The following is a 16,208-nucleotide window of genomic DNA, read 5'->3' as shown; positions in this document are numbered from 1 at the left end:
GTAGCCTATAAAGAGGAGAAGGAGCCGGCCCTGAAGTTCACAATAGCAGTAACAGCAGCTGGACAGGCAGGCTCCCATCTGCCCGGCCCGTCAATCAGATCTGCCTGAGAGGACCTACTGGGTGGCCGCCCACCTGTACCTCCCCCAGGATGGGGACCATGTCCGGAGTAGCCTTGGTCTTGGCCTGTTTAATTGTTGCTTCTGTGGCCTCTGATGGAGGTGAGTTGGGCTTGGAGCCAGCACTTGGAAAGGGGGCCTGGGTCCAGCCATCCTGGACAGCTCATCACCAGCAGAAAGGTACCCCGTTTGGCTGCCTGTTCTGAGCAGGCCTGTGGTGGGCCTGGGTGCTGAAGCCTTTAACCAGGGAGGGGGAGCAGGGGTACAGAAGGGAAGGGGTTCGTCAAGATTGCTGCCAGGAAACACAACTGGAGTCAGACGGACAACTGAGAGGGCGGGTAAATTCACAGAGTGAGGAACCTGCTGTGTATGTGGGACCTATTACCCAAAAGAGAAGACCAAGAGCCCCTGGCTACTCAAAACCAGTGCACTGACCCAGGGAGCCTTGAATGACTCCTTACCTGATTAGGAGGGAAGGTGAGAGGGTGTTACCTGTCCACAGGGGACCCGGCACAGCCCCTCTAGCTCACACACATTATCTGCTTGGATGCCCAACAGAACATTACTGGGGGAAACTGTTGAGAGAGAGTCATAGATCTACTCTATCTCTGGGAGGCTCAATCTTGTTCTTCCCGGTCCTGGCCTTTCGTGACTGCAAATCAGCTACAAGCAAGTCCTTTCGCTGTGGCTGTGGGGGTGATTTGCTTCAAGAGTCCTGAACCATCCAGCTCCCTAGGTCTGAAACAGACCTAAACTAATGAGGATCTGAGACTAGCCGCAGGGGAGGCACTTCAGCTTCTGTGCGGGCTCCTTACGAGAGCCCCAAAGATGTTTCAAGGGCCTGGAGTAGGCGGGAGGGTGGAGGAGACAGGCAGGTGAGGCTCCGGCCTGTTCAAGGTCTGAACTGTGGGAAGAGCCCAGAAGCTGTTAAGGGCAAGACAGTGACACAAGATTAAGTCCTCCTCCCCAGCCCCATATGTCACAGTTCCTTTAGGCCAGGACTTGGGAGACCTAAGGCTTTGAGCCTGGTGGAAGTGAGGCTGTCAGATTATCACACTGAATCCGTCTTGACCAGGTGTGTTTGGGGCAGGAGCAATAGATTTCTGGTGTCTTGGTAATCTTTTCTGAGTTCCTAACCTCCAGTGTCTCCCCTTTCCATACTCAGGGCCAGGAAAGAGCCCCTCAAAACCACCCCTGATTCACCATTCCTCTTCCAGGTTTCAAGGCTTCAGGGCAGAGAGAGCTGGGGCCAGAGCCCCTGACCTACCCCCTTCAAGAAAGTAAGCGTTTGGGGGTGTGGCATGGTACCGGGGCTCCAGGAGGAAATGCAGGCTCTGACCATCTGTCTTCTTGCCTCTAGTGGGCTATGCTGCACCCCCTTCCCCACCTCTGGCCAGAGCCCTCCCCCAGGGTCACCCTGACACTTTCCAGCATAGCCTTCACTTTGAGGGACAGAGGAAAGGTAAGTCTCAGTTGCACCTCTAGGTTCCTAGTCTGGCCTACACCCTGATCTTCAGAAGGGGAAGGGAAGAAGGGGTAGGCTACTCACACACACCCCTTTCTGTAGTGCAGGCCTCTCCCTCACAGGAGGCTGTCCCCCTCCAAGAGGAGCTGCTCCCTCCCCAGCTTCCTGTGGAAAAGAATGGTGAGTGCTTCCCTGTTCCCCCCCTCCCACCCACCACATCTTGCTGACATCAGCTTGATCCTTGCTCCTTTGTGTCCTCGGTGACTTTCAGGGGGTCCCCCTCTCCCTCAAGAAGCCATCCCCCTCCAAGAGGAGCTGCCCCCTCCCCAGGTTCCTATTGAACAGAAGGAAGGTAAGCGAGTCCCTCCCCTCTGCCCTCCTGCCTCCCGTGACTGACAGCATGGGCTCTGGGGTCTCTGCCACTTACTAGCTCTGTAATAACCTTGGGTAAGTTACCTCTCCAAGCCTTAGTTATTACTTCATTTGTGAAGTTGGGGAAATACTACCTATTTTATAAAATTATAAGATTAAATGACACAAAAGTAGTATTTATTTTCCCTTGCTTCTCCACTGAGTTCCTTTTTATGAATGAGAACTGGCCAGGCCCCTGTCTTCTAGAGGTGCCCATCCCAACATAATTTCTGATTACCTGTCTCCTTCTACCCCAGTAGACCCACCTTTCCAATATCAAGGGGAGTTGACCTTCCAGTCTAAGCATAGAGAGAGTGACTGACAGCTTTTGTCTGTCCCTCCCCCTCTTTAGGGCTCAGACCCTGGTGGGGGTGGGGTGAGGAGCAGGGATTCTGAGCCCAGGGAAGCAACACAGTGGGCAGGCATGATTTGGTGTTGGGAGCTATAAGGGTGACACCTTGCATGACTCAAGTCTCTTTTCTTTTTAGTCAGTCATTCTAAAGGTAAGAGCCACAATTCATTTCTTCTTTTTCTTCTGTATCCTCCCAACCCTTTCTCTTCAACTGCAAGTTCTCTCAGTCCTCCCAACTTAATCCAGCCTTTCACTGTCCCTCCACATGTTCCCCCTTCCCACTCTGTTTTCCCCATTCTAGAAAAGCCAGCTCCTTCCATGAACCACAACCCCCCAGAGCCCGAGTCTTGGAATCCAGCCCAGCACTGCCAACAGGGCCGACCCCGTGGTAGCTGGGTCCACCGGCTGGATGGCTTCCCCCCTGGGCGGCCTTCCCTGGACAATCTGGACCAGATCTGCCTTCCTAGTCGTCAGCATGTGGTGTACGGCCCTTGGAACCTACCACAGACTGGCTTTTCCCACCTCAGCCGTCAGGGTGAGACCCTCAATTTGCTGGAGACCGGATATTCCCGCTGTTGCCGCTGTCACAACCCCATGAACCGCTTGGACTGTGCAGAACTTGTGGTAAGGGTTGGGCTCTTGATCCTGGGAGTGTCCTTTAACCCCTGGACAGTGTGTGTGTGTTTCAAGGACTAGAGGCCTAGGCCTGGGTGTGCAGGAACCTCAGGTCCCTCTCAATGGCCCTCCCTTGGGCCTCCTCGTGTGCAGAAGCGTGGAGGACAGCCTCCACTTCTTTCTTATCTGCCTGCCCAGGGGCCTTTTCTGGAGCCTGGGAGGAAGACAGGAATGTGGACAGTGGGCTGCTGGACTGACCCACTCCTCTTGCTCTAGTGGGAAGACGCAGTGGCCCGGTTCTGTGAGGCCGAGTTTTCGGTCAAGACCCAACCCCATGGGTGCTGCAAAAAGCAGGGGGAGGCTCGATTATCCTGCTTCCAGGAGGAAGCTCCCCGGCCACACTACCAGCTCCGGGCCTGCCCCAGCCACCAGCCTGGTATTTCCTTGGGCCCCGAGCTGCCCTTTCCCCCTGGGCTACCCACAGTGGACAATATCAAGAACATCTGCCACCTAAAACGTTTTCGCTCGGTGCCACGCAACCTCCCAGCCACGGACTCCATCCAAAGGCAGCTGAAGGCCCTGACCCGGCTGGAGGCGGAGTTCCAGCGCTGCTGCCGGCAGGGGAACAACCACACCTGTACCTGGAAGGCCGTAAGTGGGCGTCTCGGCATCCCAAGAGCCTGTCTGCCTGCCCACCCGTCTCAGACCTCTGATCCCGCCGGCCTGTTCATCCACATACCTAGCTACCCGCTGTGAGCACGTCTGCCCATCTGCCTGCTTGTGAATGTCCATCCATCCACTGTGTTCCTCGTCCAAGTCTCTTCATCGTGCGCCTCCATGCTGGCCGCGTCCACCCAGTACCCCCCATGTGCACCTGTCTGCCGTGCACCCGTCTGGCCTCACCTGATCCTCTCCGTCTACTGTTCCAGCACATCTCCTGTGGCCAGCTCCAAACCTCAGCTGTGCTTCTACCCCTTCCACCTTCCCAGCCCCACACATCCACGGCTGCCTCTTTGCCCTTCCCTTTCAGCACCTGGGGCGGGGAGTGCACGTCTCACCATGTGAGGCAGTGAGGGAAGCAGAGGGACAGGAGGGCCAGTGTCCAGTCTTCTGACTTGCCTTTCTCTGGTCCACAGTGGGAGGATACCCTCGATGGGTACTGTGACCGGGAGCAGGCTATAAAGACCCACCACCACTCGTGCTGCCACTACCCCCCTAGCCCCCTCCGTGACGAGTGCTTCGCCCGTCGGGCTCCCTATCCCAACTATGACCGGGATATCTTGACCCTTGACCTCAGCCGAATCACCCCCAACCTCATGAGTCACCTCTGTGGAAACCGAAGAGTTCTCAGCAAGCAGTGAGTCTTACCTAGTTCTTCCCCAATGCTCTTCCCTTCCCCCAAAACTCCCTTCTGGGGCACCTGCTGGGACACTATTGGGAAGAGCAAAATCATGGTCTGCAAACACCATTTTGGTGCCTGAGGTCATTCAGAGACCCTGACCCCTGCCCCTTTCCACCAACATAGCAAGCAGATTCCTGGGCTGATTCAGAAAGTGACTGCCCGCTGCTGTGACCTGCCTTTCCCAGAGCAGGCCTGCTGTGCTGAGGAGGAGGTGAGTGTGAGGGCAGGGGTCCCCAAGGACGCAGAGGAGGGAGAGGCCTGGCACAGCGGGCCATCGCTTCTCTGAGTACCTCAAACCAGCCCTCAGAAACGATGAGGACCAGTGGGGAGGTCTTCTTTCTTGGTTCCAGAAGTCTTCATCCCTGACCTGACCTGCTCCCCCCCTCTAAGCACCTATGATGCCTCCTCTGGGCCTCTGGCATTTCCAGATGGTCACGTCTGTCTGTCACAAGGAGTCTGTCTGGCTATGGAAGGCAGCCTTGTACTCCCTCTGGGCCCCAGGAGTGGGGGTATCCAGGGAGAGAGCAGTAGAAGCGGAGGGAAGGGGAACTTGGACATCCAAGTAACCAGTCCTGACTCTGACAACCCTCTTCCCCTATCACCTCTCCTTTATTCTGTCACCAGAAATCAGCCTTTATTGATGACCTGTGTGGTTCCCGACGTAACTTCTGGCGAGACTCTGCCCTCTGCTGTAAACTGAGTCCTGGGGATGAACAGATCAACTGCTTCAACACGAATTATCTGAGGAATGTGGCTCTAGTGACTGGGGACGCTAGGGATGCCAAGGGCCCTGGGGAGCAGGGCCCAACTCAGGGAACAAATAGCAGCCCCACCTCGGAGCCCAAGGAAGAGTGAGTCACCCCAGAGCCTTGGAGGATCAGATTGGGGGAACCCCACCCCACCCCACCCTTCTGGAATATGCATTACAGTAAACACCTCTTGTATTTGGCCTCGTTGTGTCTGTTGTCTCACACCCTTGCAAGTCTGCCCAGATTTTCCTCAGTGACTGGCCCCTGAGGCCCACTGCCCCACCCCCACTAGCTCAGCAGAAGTCTTTCCACTGGCTGTGTTGGGACCACAACTAAACGGCTTAACGTCAGTATTTATCATCTTGAATTTATTATTATTTTTCTTTATTTTGGCTGTGCTGGGTCTTTGCCGTGTGAGTTTTTCTCTAGTTGTGGTGCGTGGGCTTCTCATTGCGGTGATTTCTTTTGTTGCGGAGCACCGGTTCTAAGGTGTGCACGTGGGCTCAGTAGTTGCGGTCCCCAGGCACTCCAGCACAGGCTCAGTAGTTGTGACGCACACACTTAGCTGCTCCGAGGCACATGGGATCTTCCCGGACCAGAGATCAAACCTGTGTCCCCTGCATTGGCAGGCAGACTCTTCACCACTGAGCCACCAGGGAAACTATCTTGAATTTATTTACACATTTAAAAGGAATGTCACTTGTTAGCTGGCTATCAGAATTCAGAAGTGAGGGACTTCCCTGATGGCCCAGTGGTTAAGACTCTGCCTTCGAATACAGAGGGTATGGGTTCGATCCCTGGTCAGGGAGTTAAAATCCCATATGCCTGGAAGCCAAGAAACCAAAATGTGAAACAAAGGCAACACTAATAAATTCAATAAAGACTTTAAACAATGGTGGACAAAAAAAGGATTCAAAAGTGAAAAAGTTATGATTCATGTCTTTGGTGAGCCCCCAGAATGCCACAGCCCTGCCTGACATTTTTTAATCTTGACTTTTAATCCATAGACTCCATGTGTTTATTCCTTCAATATACATTTATTGAATTCTTACCGATGTGTACTGTGCTAGGCTGCGGGATACCCATTTGGAAAACACACAGTTCCCTTCCTTCAGGATGCTCACATTCCGGGAAGGAACCTAGCAGGTGTGATTAGTGTTGTGGTACAGGGCTGCAGAGTCCAGTGTACTTGGAGCACTTGATAACCGGGCCAGAGCTGGGAGTAGGGCTGGGGGCAGTAGCAGTGCACCAGGGAAGGCCTCTGCGGTGGTGAGGGCAGAGCTTTTCCAGGAGACTGGAGGGTGCAGGGGGCAGGTACAGCCCAGGAGAAGAGGTAGCTTATGCAGAAGGCTGAACCAACCTGAGTCTCGGTTGTTGTTCCTCCCACATGTGACTGGAAAGATCAGCAGGAGCTCATCACAAATTAAGGCAGGAGGTAGATGCCCATCCCAATCAGAGTTCGTTCCCTGTGGACAGAAATTCCAAAATATCAATAGCAGGACAATGAAGAGAGCAGGCTGGGCCCTGCCCAGATAAGAGATTAGAGACCACATATTTCTCATTCTCCAAGTCAAGGAGACCATCCCAACTAGAAAACTCTGTAGGTTAAAAGGGAAGTGATGCTAAGCTACCCACAGACCTCTTTGCTTAAATCCATCTTGGTTGAGAAAGACCTGCACACACGGGAGGATCCTGAGATATACCAAAAATGGACTCAGAACCAGGCAAATTAAAATGACTAGCCAAAGGAAAACCCAGAAGAAATGCCCCATATAAGTGATTCAAATTATCAAGACTGCGACTTTCTGAGTCCACCCATATGACTATTGCATGCACTGTACTCTTTTTCTTCCTAATAAACACGTTTCACTATTTTTCGTCTCCATGGGAACTCTTCTACAAAGCTGAAGGGCCAGAGCCTTGTTACTGACCACTCGTCTAACAGCTAGGATTATGCGCTCTCTCAGCCAAGACCCAACCTCAATCTCTAAGCCGGAACCGAAACCCTGCTTCAAGCTGCTGCAGGCCGAGGCCACCCGAGTTCAGGATGATTCATCCACAAGCCTTAAAGTGGATCTGGGCACTTCTGCCCACAAGGATACTGGCGGCTTCAAGCAGAGTACGCGTTCAGATTTGCCTCTTACAGACAGGCAGGCAGGAACCTGGGCGGCCAGTTCAGACAGTGTCGCGCCAGTGCCTGAAGGGAGGTTGCCGAAGCCCCTAGACCGAAGCTAAAAGAACTACAATGAAGACTCGGTCCCATGCGAACGAGTCAACTGTGATTCTGTTGCCTGGACAACTTTCCAAAAAGCAGGACCTCCTCTGCCCAGGTTACGGAGAAAGAGAGCGGAACAAAGACCGCTGTCTTTCCCCAGCTGGGGACTAGCTGAGCCCCCGCCGCTCGAAAACTGACACTAGCCGTTCCCTCCTCCGCTCTCCCACAGCCTTTTATTCATTGTTTACATTTTGCGCGGCACAGTTGTTTCTAACTCATCAGCTTCTTAGCGGCTCTTAGGCCTGTCCGTCACCACGGAGACCAATGAGCGAACCAGGAATACGCTGTGACCCGCCCCTGCGCACCCGGCCCGCCCAAGCCTGCACAACCCCGGCAGGGCGCTCGTGTGGCGATCTAAGAGGGCGTGATCCCTGCGCGGAACTCTGGTACCTTTCGGATCGCCTCTGGGGGCCAGGGACAGGCAGGGGTTCTTTCCGTACACCGTCCACTCTTCCGCCCTCGAAGTACCGGTCCAGACCAGCTCGCGGGGTGGACCCCGGCCGGTGGAGGGACGGGCGGGCAGCTGCGCCAGCAGAGGCACCTCTATCGGGCTCTGTCCCTCGGGAGCTTCCTGGAGATGCTTTAGAACTACATTTGCAAAGGGCAGCGCCAAGTCTGGAGAGAGAGTCAGAGAAGAGTAGGACCGCAGTCCCAGCCCTCGGGAGTTTACAGTCTATCGGGGAGGAGAGGAAGGAAACCAGGAAAGCAGTAGTAAGCAGCTATGATGAAAGAAGGTCAGGTGCTAAATAAATATAAGCATCATGAGCTGAGAGTTAAAAGAAGTAATTATCTCGAGGAATGGGGCACTATCAAATGGAGGAGATGACTTTCGATAGAGCCTCGCCAAGCATGGATAGGATTACTGTTAGGTGAAAAGGTGAAAATGAAAAGGTTTTGTGCAAACTTTTCACAAAAGGTGAAAGTGTTAACATTTATGGCAACTCGTTGTATGGATAAACTTAAAATATATTAATTTCAATACAGTGCTGTGTGTCAATTATATCTCAATAAAACTGGAAGAAAAGAATAAGTAAAATTAAATGTGCTAAAGCAAGAGAGTTCCAGAAAAACATCTATTTCTGCTTTATTGACTATGCCAAAGCCTTTGACTGTGTGGATCACAATAAACTGTGGAAAATTCTGAAAGAGATGGGAATACCAGACCATCGGACCTGTCTCTTGAGAAACCTGTATGCAGGTCAGGAAGCAACAGTTAGAACTGGACATGGAACAACAGACTGGTTCGAAATAGGAAAAGGAGTACGTCAAGGCTGTATATTGTCACCCTGCTTATTTAACTTCTATGCAGAGTACATCATGAGAAACGCTGGGCTGGAAGAAACACAAGCTGGAATCAAGATTGCTGGGAGAAATATCAATAACCTCAGATATGCAGATGACACCACCCTTATGGCAGAAATTGAAGAAGAACTAAAGAGCTTCTTGATGAAAGTGAAAGAGGAGAGTGAAAAAGTTGGCTTAAAGCTCAACGTTCAGAAAACTAAGATCATGGCATCCGGTCCCATCACTTCATGGGAAATAGATGGGGAAACAGTGGAAACAGTGTCAGACTTTATTTTTGGGGGGCTCCAAAATCATTGCTGATGGTGATTGCAGCCATGAAATTAAAAGACACTTACTCCTTGGAAGGAAGGTTATGACCAACCTAGATAGCATATTAAAAAGCAGAGACATTACTTTGCCAACAAAAATCCATCTAGTCAAGGCTATGGTTTTCCCAGTGGTCATGTATGGATGTGAGAGTTGGACGGTGAAGAAAGCTGATCGCTGAAGAATTGATGCTTTTGAACTGTGGTGTTGGAGAAGACTCTTGAAAATCCCTTGGACTGCAAGGAGATCCAACCAGTCCATCCTAAAGGAGATCAGTCCTGGATGTTCATTGAAAGGACTGATGTTGAAGCTGAAACTCCAATACTTTGGCCACCTCATTCAAAGAGTTGACTCATTGGAAAAAACCCTAATGCTGGGTAGGATTGGGGGCAGGAGGAGAAGGGGACGACAGAGGATGAGATGGTTGGATGGCATCACCGACTCTATGGACATGAGTTTGGGTAAACTCCAGGAGTTGGTGATGGACAGGGAGGCCTGGCGTGCTGCGATTCATGGGGTTGCAAAGAGTCGGACACGACTGAGCGACTGAACTTAACTTCAGATAAAGGAGTCAGAGACCCTAACTACTTGAAGGGCTGGGGAAAGTTTCCTGGAGGAATGCAAGCTTGAGTAGGATTTTGCTGGAAGAGAAAGGGAGGATGAACAAACCACTGGGTGTATGCAGAGTTCAGCTAAAGCAAACTGTATTTGTGTTAAACAGAGTGCTAAATATTCTGGCTATAAAGAATATTTTAAAAATTGTCCTCAAGGATTTTTAGCTCTGGAAACTTGAATGTCTGTGATAGATATTCTCAGGACGTAGGTCTTCTGCAGGAAGCAATAAAGCAGGAAGTTTGGTTGATGTACTTAAAGAGCCATTAGGTAGTGAAAAATAGTGTGGGGGAGTAGCTAGCCATGAGGTTGGAAATTTAGGCTTAGTCACACTTTCTGGAAGATCTTGAAGCACTATAGAAGTCACGCCAGGGACTTCCCAGTGGTTCAGTGGCTAAGACTCTGCAGTCCCAATGGAGGGGGCCCGAGTTCCATCCCTGGTCAGAGAACTAGATCCTGCATGCCACAACTAAATATCCCAAATGCTGCAACTAAGGCCTGGTGCAGTCAACTAAGTAAATAAATAAAGCATGTTAAAGAAGAGAAGTTATGCAGCCAAATAAGTAAATAAATAAAAACATTTTTTTAAAAAAGAAAAAAAATGTTATGCCAACCTGGGGATAAGCACTTGTAAAGGACTGGAAAAGAAAACTGATGGGAATGAATTTATTTTCAAAAAAGATAAATTAGATGGACAGACAAGTAGTTAGGAGTAGATGAGCTGGAGAGAGGGTAAAGACTGGAACCATCTTCAATATGGTTCAATAAAACTGAGAAATTCTGAGATCCAGAATTTTGTCAGTGGTATAGAGGATGAAAAGGAAGGGGACATCTTTTAAAGACATTCATGAGATAGGATTGACAGAAACTGCTGCAGGAGCTGTTTATGATGACTTCCAAGTTTAAGGTTTAGGTAACTGTAAGGTAGTTTCTGCAGGAGGAGGAGCAGGTTTTACTGGAGAATGATAATGAGTTCAGTTTTAAAGTCCTCAGTAGTCAGTGTCCCTAGTGAAAATCACCTTCAGGAAGAGGATATCCAAAGCCAAATTCTAAGGAATTGAGTATGAATGGAGGTGGAAAAGAGGAGGCAATATGTGTAACTTGTTCTTTCACTGTCCTTCTAGCTACTTGCAAGTCCCTTATCACAAATTCAGCTTGTTCATAAGTGAACTCCTTTGGGTATATGGGAGATGTGAAAAAGAAAACGTAGCGATAATCTGAGTGGTGGGCATTTGGGTGTTCACCCATGTGACTCAGCTGGTAAAGAATCCGCCTGCGATGCGGGAGGCCTGGGTTGGATCCCTGGGTTGGGAAGATCCCCTAGAGAAGGAAAAGGCTACCCACTCCAGTATTCTGGCCTAGAGAATTCCATGGACCATATAGTCCATGGTGTCGCAAAGAGTCGGACGTGACTGAGCGACTTTCACTTTCTTTCTTATGCAATCTGTCAACCTTTTTCTGCATTTTTCACCTGAGGTCATCATCTCCACCCTTCAACTAGCTACTCCTGTGGGCCCCAATTCAGTAAACAGAACCACCATCTATTCAGTTGTTTAGGCAACAGACCTGGGACTGTCATTCTTTAATTAGTCCCTCTCCTTCTCCCTTCTATTCCAGTCAGTCACCAATCTCCTAAATCTCTCTTAAATCCATCAACAGTGGAGTTGCACCTTGTACCAAGGTTAGGTTCTAAAGTCAGTACATAAGGCAAAAGTTACACAGTCAGCATAACCTTTGGAAATTCCTTAAATGACTCATTAAATGGAGCACCCATGGGACTTGCCCAGTGGTCCAGTGGTTAAGACTCTGAGCTTCCACTGCAGGAAGCATGGGTTCCATCCCTGGTCGGGGAACTAAGATTCCGCAGTGTAGCCAAAAGTTTAAAAAATTTAAAAAAAAATTTTTTAAATACAGCAGCCATGCAAGAATATACGATGGAGAAAAGACAATCTCTTTAACAAGTGGTGCTGGGAAAACTGGTCAACCACTTGTAAAAGAATGAAACTAGAACACTTCCTAACACCATACACAAAAATAAACTCAAAATGGATTAAAGATCTAAACGTAAGACCAGAAACTATAAAACTCCTAGAGGAAAACATAGGCAAAACACTCTCCGACATAAATCACAGCAGGATCCTCCATAACCCACCTCCCAGAATGTTAGAAATAAGGGCAAAAATAAACAAATGGGACCTAATTAAAGTTAAAAGCTTTTGCACAACAAAGGAAACTATAAGCAAGGTGAAAAGACAGCCTTCAGAATGGGAGAAAATAATAGCAAACGAAGCAACAGACAAACAATTAATCTCAAAAATATACAAGCAACTCCTGCAGCTGAATCCCAGAAAAATAAACGACCCAATCAAAAAATGGGCCAAAGAACTAAACAGACATTTCTCCAAAGAAGACATACAGATGGCTAACAAACACATGAAAAGATGCTCAACATCACTCATTTTCAGAGAAATGCAAATCAAAACCACAATGAGGCACCATTTCACACCAGTCAGAATGGCTGCTATCCAAAAGTCTACAAGCAATAAATGCTGGAGAGGGTGTGGAGAAAAGGGAACCCTCTTACACTGTTGGTGGGAATGCAAACTAGTACAGCCACTATGGAGAAAAGTGTGGAGATTCCTTAAAAAACTGGGAATAGAACTGTCATATGACCCAGCAATCCCACTGCTGGGCATACACACTGAGGAAACCAGAATTGAAAGAGACGCGTGTACCCCAATGTTCATCGCAGCACTGTTTACAATAGCCAGGACATGGAAGCAACCTAGATGTCCATCAGCAGACGAATGGATAAGGAAGCTATGGTACATATACACAATGGAATATTACTCAGCCATTAAAAAATACATTTGAATCGGTTCTATTGAGATGGATGAAACTGGAGCCCATTATACAGAGTGAAGTAAGCCAAAAAGAAAAACACCAATACAATATACTAATGCATATATATGGAATTTGAAAAATGGCAATGATAACCCTATATGCGAGACAGAATGAGAGACACAAATGCATAGAACAGTCTTATGGACTCTGAGGGAGAAGGTGAGGATGGGACGTTCTGGGAGAATAGCATTGAAACATGTATATTATCATATGTGAAACAGAACACCATTCCATGTTCGATGCATGAGACAAATGCTCAGGGCTGGGGCAATGGGATGACCCAGAGGGATGGGATGGGGAGGGAGGAGGGAAGGGGGTCCAAGAAGGGGAATGCATGTAAACCCATGGCTGATTCATGTCAATGTATGGCAAAAACTACTACAATATTGTAAAGTAATTAGCCCCCAACTAAAATAAATAAATTTATTAAAAAAAAAATACAGCAGCCATGGTTTTGTGTGCACAACTCTGTACACAAAATATGTGTAAGCATGTATATATAAGCATGTGTATAGTAAGGTATAGTATATAGTAGGGTGTGCAGTATAACAAAATATTTTAAACTACATACAAAATTGAGATCGTGCTCTCTCCAGCTACAGGACACCTGGGTGCTCAGAGGGTGAGGCTGACACCGCCAGGACCTTGGGGAAGGGCAGGGTGGGTAGGGGGGAGAAAGCCTCTGCTCTCATCTTTCTATAAAGCTGTTGATCTAAAAAAATGAGATTGTTGTTCAGTAGCTCAGTCGTGTCCAACTCTTTGCAAACCCATACACTGCAGCGCTGCAGCCAGGTTTCCCTGTCCTTCACTATCTCCCGGAGTTTGCTCAGACTCATGTCCATTGAGGAGATGATGTCATCCAACCATCTCATCCTCTGTTGCCCTCTTCTCCTTATGCAATGAGAAGCCTGAGCCCAGCAACCAGAGAGTAGCTCCTGGTCAACGCAACTAGAGAAAAGCCAAAAATGAATATATAAAATTAAAAAAAATAGTGTCTTTGATGAAAAGTTTTTAAATCTAATGCAACTGTTACTATGTTTAGTGCTTTTTCCATCTGCTTTTAAAAATCTCCTACCCTCAGGTCACAAAGATCCTTTCCTATTCTATCTTCTGAAAAGTATTATTGTTTTGTCTATCTCATTTAAGACTAGTATTCACCAGGAGATGATGTTTGTTTATACTGGGATTATGATTCTTATTTTATCCCATTTGGGGATCCAGTTATCCCAGTACCATTTGTGAAAAGATTGCTGTTTCCCCATTGCTCTGCAGAGCCACCCTTGTCATAAACCAAGTGTCCGGATTTGCAGGCTTCATTTTTGGGTCCTCCGTTCTATTATTTGTTCATCTTTGTGCAATACTACGCAGGCTGTAGCTTTATAACAAACTTTGATATCTGTAGGGCAAGTCCCTCCCACTGTGTTCTTTTTCAAGAGTGTCTTGACTCTTTGCTTCATGATCAGACACAAGTTGGTACAGATTCTTTTAAGCACTGAAAATACAAGAGCCATGTTGTTGCAGTCACTTTCTGAATACTTATTATAGTGACTTTCCTGTTTTGTAGTTGGCCCTGCTGTCCAGGACAGGAGCTGCCAGGTCACTCATGAGCATCAAGCACTTGCGTGTGGCTGGCTGGAAGTGCACTGTGCTGTAAGTGTGAAAAAACACCAGATCTCAAAGACTTAGCATGAAAAAAAGAATACAAGATCTCTCACTAACAATTTTTGTTTTGATTACATGTTGGCATGATCTTTCAGGTATATTTGGTTAAATGAATATAATACCAAAATTAATTTCACCTATCTCATTTTACTTTTTCTTAATGTGACTACTAAAAACTGTGAAATTGTATACATAGCTTTCCTTTGCAGCTCACACTGTATTTCTATTGGACAACATGGGGGGAACTGACCAGTGAGCCCCAAAGATATCCAGGTCCTTCTCTGGAACCTGTGACTGTTACCTCACAGGCAAAAGGGACTTTGCAGATGTGACTAAGGATATGGACAATTATCTTGGATTATCTAGATTATCTTGGATTATAAGTAATTACAAAAGTCCTCAAAAAAAAAAAAAGTCCTCAAAGGAGGCAGAGTGAGATATGACAACAAAAGAGAAGGAATTCAGCTATGGAAACAGAGATCAGAGTTATTCATGTGGGCAGCTCCCAGAAATTGGAAGAAGCAAAGATTCTTTCCTGCGCCCTCCAGAAGCCTTGCTCATACCTTGACTTTAGCTCTGTAGGACTCTAGCTTCCAGACTTCTGGCCTCTGGAACTGTAAGAGAATAGAGTTTCTGTTGTTTCAAGTTGCTAAATTTGTGGTAATTTATAACAGCAGCCATAAGAAACTAATACAGACAGCATGCTTCTAAAATTATTTTTAATTTTAATATTATACCTACCATATATTCAATAAAAATTTTCAAGTTTTCATAGCGCACATCAGTTATTAGGTAAAACTAGTATTCATGCCTGCAGAATCCCATGGACAGAGGAGCCTGGCAGGCTACAGTCCATAACATCACAGAGTCAGACTGAAAGGACTTAGCATGCACGCAGACTATAGTACCAAAGATGTCAAGGATAGCACATCATTCTGAGAGGGAGGTCCAAGACCAGTATATAGTTATGTGTAAGAGGCAATTCTACTGAAGAACAGTATATCCAGAAGAAAATATTTAGAACTCTTACACCTCAGCAGTAAGAAAACAATCCGAAAGTGGGCAAGAGATCTGAACAGACATTTCAGGTAGGAAGATACAAAAATTGTTAATAAGCATATGAGAAGATGCTCAATGTCACTAGTGATTAGGGACGTGCAAATCAAAACCACAATAAGGTATGATTTCACAGCCACTAAAATGGGTATAATCAAAAAGGCAGAGGGACTTCACCAGTGGTAAAATGGTAAAGACTCCGAGCTTCCACTGCAGGGGGTGGGAGGCGGGAACTGGTCAGGGAACTAAGATTCCACATGCTATGTGATGTGGCCAAAAAAAAAAATTCTAAAGATGTATCCTTTCCTATCTCTTTTGATTGGTCTCTACCTTTTTAGGGCAATCTTGCCCATTTGCCGTTGATTCTAACTCCCCTTCAGTGGAACTGGCTTGTGAACTGCAGGATTCGGTCTTAGATACTGGAGGGAAAGAAGGTGCCCCTAAGCCATAGATTCTTTGGGATTTTCTATGCACATGGGCTTCCTGGTGGCTCAGCAGTAAAGAATCAACCTGCAACACAGGAGTCGCAGAAGACACAGTTTCTATCCCTGGGTCGGGAAGATCCCCTGGAGGTGGGCATGACAGTGTACTCCAGTATTCTTGCCTGGAGAATTCCGTGGACAGAGGAGGCTGGCGGGCTACAGTCCATAGAGTTGCAAAGAGTCGGACAAGATTGAAGTGACTTAGCATGCAGGCATATGCACACAATCACATCCACAATGAGTATCAGTAGTTTTACTTCTTCCTTCTAATCCTTTTGCCTTTTATTTCTTTTTTACTCCCCTGAATAGACATTGAAGGAACATTGATGGTAAGTGGAAGCAGGGGGCATCCTAATCTTGTGTAGTTCCTGATTGTGGCCATAGCCTCCAAGATGGCCCCAGCTACCCTTGCCTGCTGGTGTTCACACCTTTGTTTAGTCCTTCTCTCAAAAAAAATTATTTTTAATGATCACAGTGTCTAGTTAACATTTGTCA

At 47.7% G+C, this 16,208-nt stretch overlaps 1 protein-coding gene and 2 long non-coding RNA genes across 5 annotated transcripts; 2 read left to right on the top strand and 1 right to left on the bottom strand.

Moving 5' to 3' along the window:
• Positions 1 to 38: 38 nt before the first annotated feature.
• On the top strand, positions 39 to 5,311 carry ECM1 (extracellular matrix protein 1). 3 transcript variants are annotated; one of them, XM_081487782.1, is made up of 10 exons: positions 39 to 219; positions 1,335 to 1,397; positions 1,478 to 1,579; positions 1,685 to 1,762; positions 1,854 to 1,934; positions 2,647 to 2,969; positions 3,237 to 3,611; positions 4,097 to 4,317; positions 4,486 to 4,573; positions 4,987 to 5,311. In XM_081487782.1, the coding sequence occupies exons 1-10, from the start codon at positions 150 to 152 to the stop codon at positions 5,215 to 5,217; spliced, it is 1,632 nt and encodes a 543-aa protein (XP_081343908.1). In that variant the 5' UTR covers positions 39 to 149; the 3' UTR covers positions 5,218 to 5,311. The 3 variants fall into 3 exon arrangements, with proteins under 3 accessions (XP_081343908.1, XP_081343907.1, XP_081343909.1); XM_081487781.1 differs by having other exon boundaries at positions 1,478 to 1,589; positions 1,635 to 1,762; XM_081487783.1 differs by lacking the exon at positions 3,237 to 3,611.
• Positions 5,312 to 6,128: 817 nt separating this feature from the next.
• Positions 6,129 to 7,565, bottom strand: LOC145505497 (uncharacterized). The gene is made up of 3 exons (XR_014053073.1): positions 7,091 to 7,565; positions 6,472 to 6,577; positions 6,129 to 6,250 (listed from the first exon to the last, which is right to left on the bottom strand). It is a non-coding gene; the product is annotated as an uncharacterized LOC145505497 (long non-coding RNA).
• A 128-nt stretch (positions 7,566 to 7,693) lies between these two features.
• LOC145505498 (uncharacterized) lies at positions 7,694 to 14,231 on the top strand. The gene is made up of 2 exons (XR_014053074.1): positions 7,694 to 12,672; positions 14,078 to 14,231. It is a non-coding gene; the product is annotated as an uncharacterized LOC145505498 (long non-coding RNA).
• Positions 14,232 to 16,208: the final 1,977 nt, after the last annotated feature.

This window comes from Giraffa tippelskirchi, chromosome 5 (assembly GCF_054371585.1).
Source record: "Giraffa tippelskirchi isolate mGirTip1 chromosome 5, T2T-mGirTip1v1.2.pri, whole genome shotgun sequence".
In the NCBI taxonomy this organism is placed as follows: domain Eukaryota; kingdom Metazoa; phylum Chordata; class Mammalia; order Artiodactyla; family Giraffidae; genus Giraffa; species Giraffa tippelskirchi.
This window is presented reverse-complemented; position numbering and strand designations above follow the sequence as displayed.

Bases quoted from the DNA above. Each gene is read 5' to 3' on its own strand.
- ECM1 (XM_081487781.1), top strand. From the start codon at position 150: ATGGGGACCATGTCCGGAGTAGCCTTGGTCTTGGCCTGTTTAATTGTT. The intron at 1,763-1,853 runs GTGAGTGCTTCC...GGTGACTTTCAG, and splicing joins GCTTCCTGTGGAAAAGAATG to GGGGTCCCCCTCTCCCTCAA. The intron at 4,574-4,986 runs GTGAGTGTGAGG...TTCTGTCACCAG, and splicing joins CCTGCTGTGCTGAGGAGGAG to AAATCAGCCTTTATTGATGA.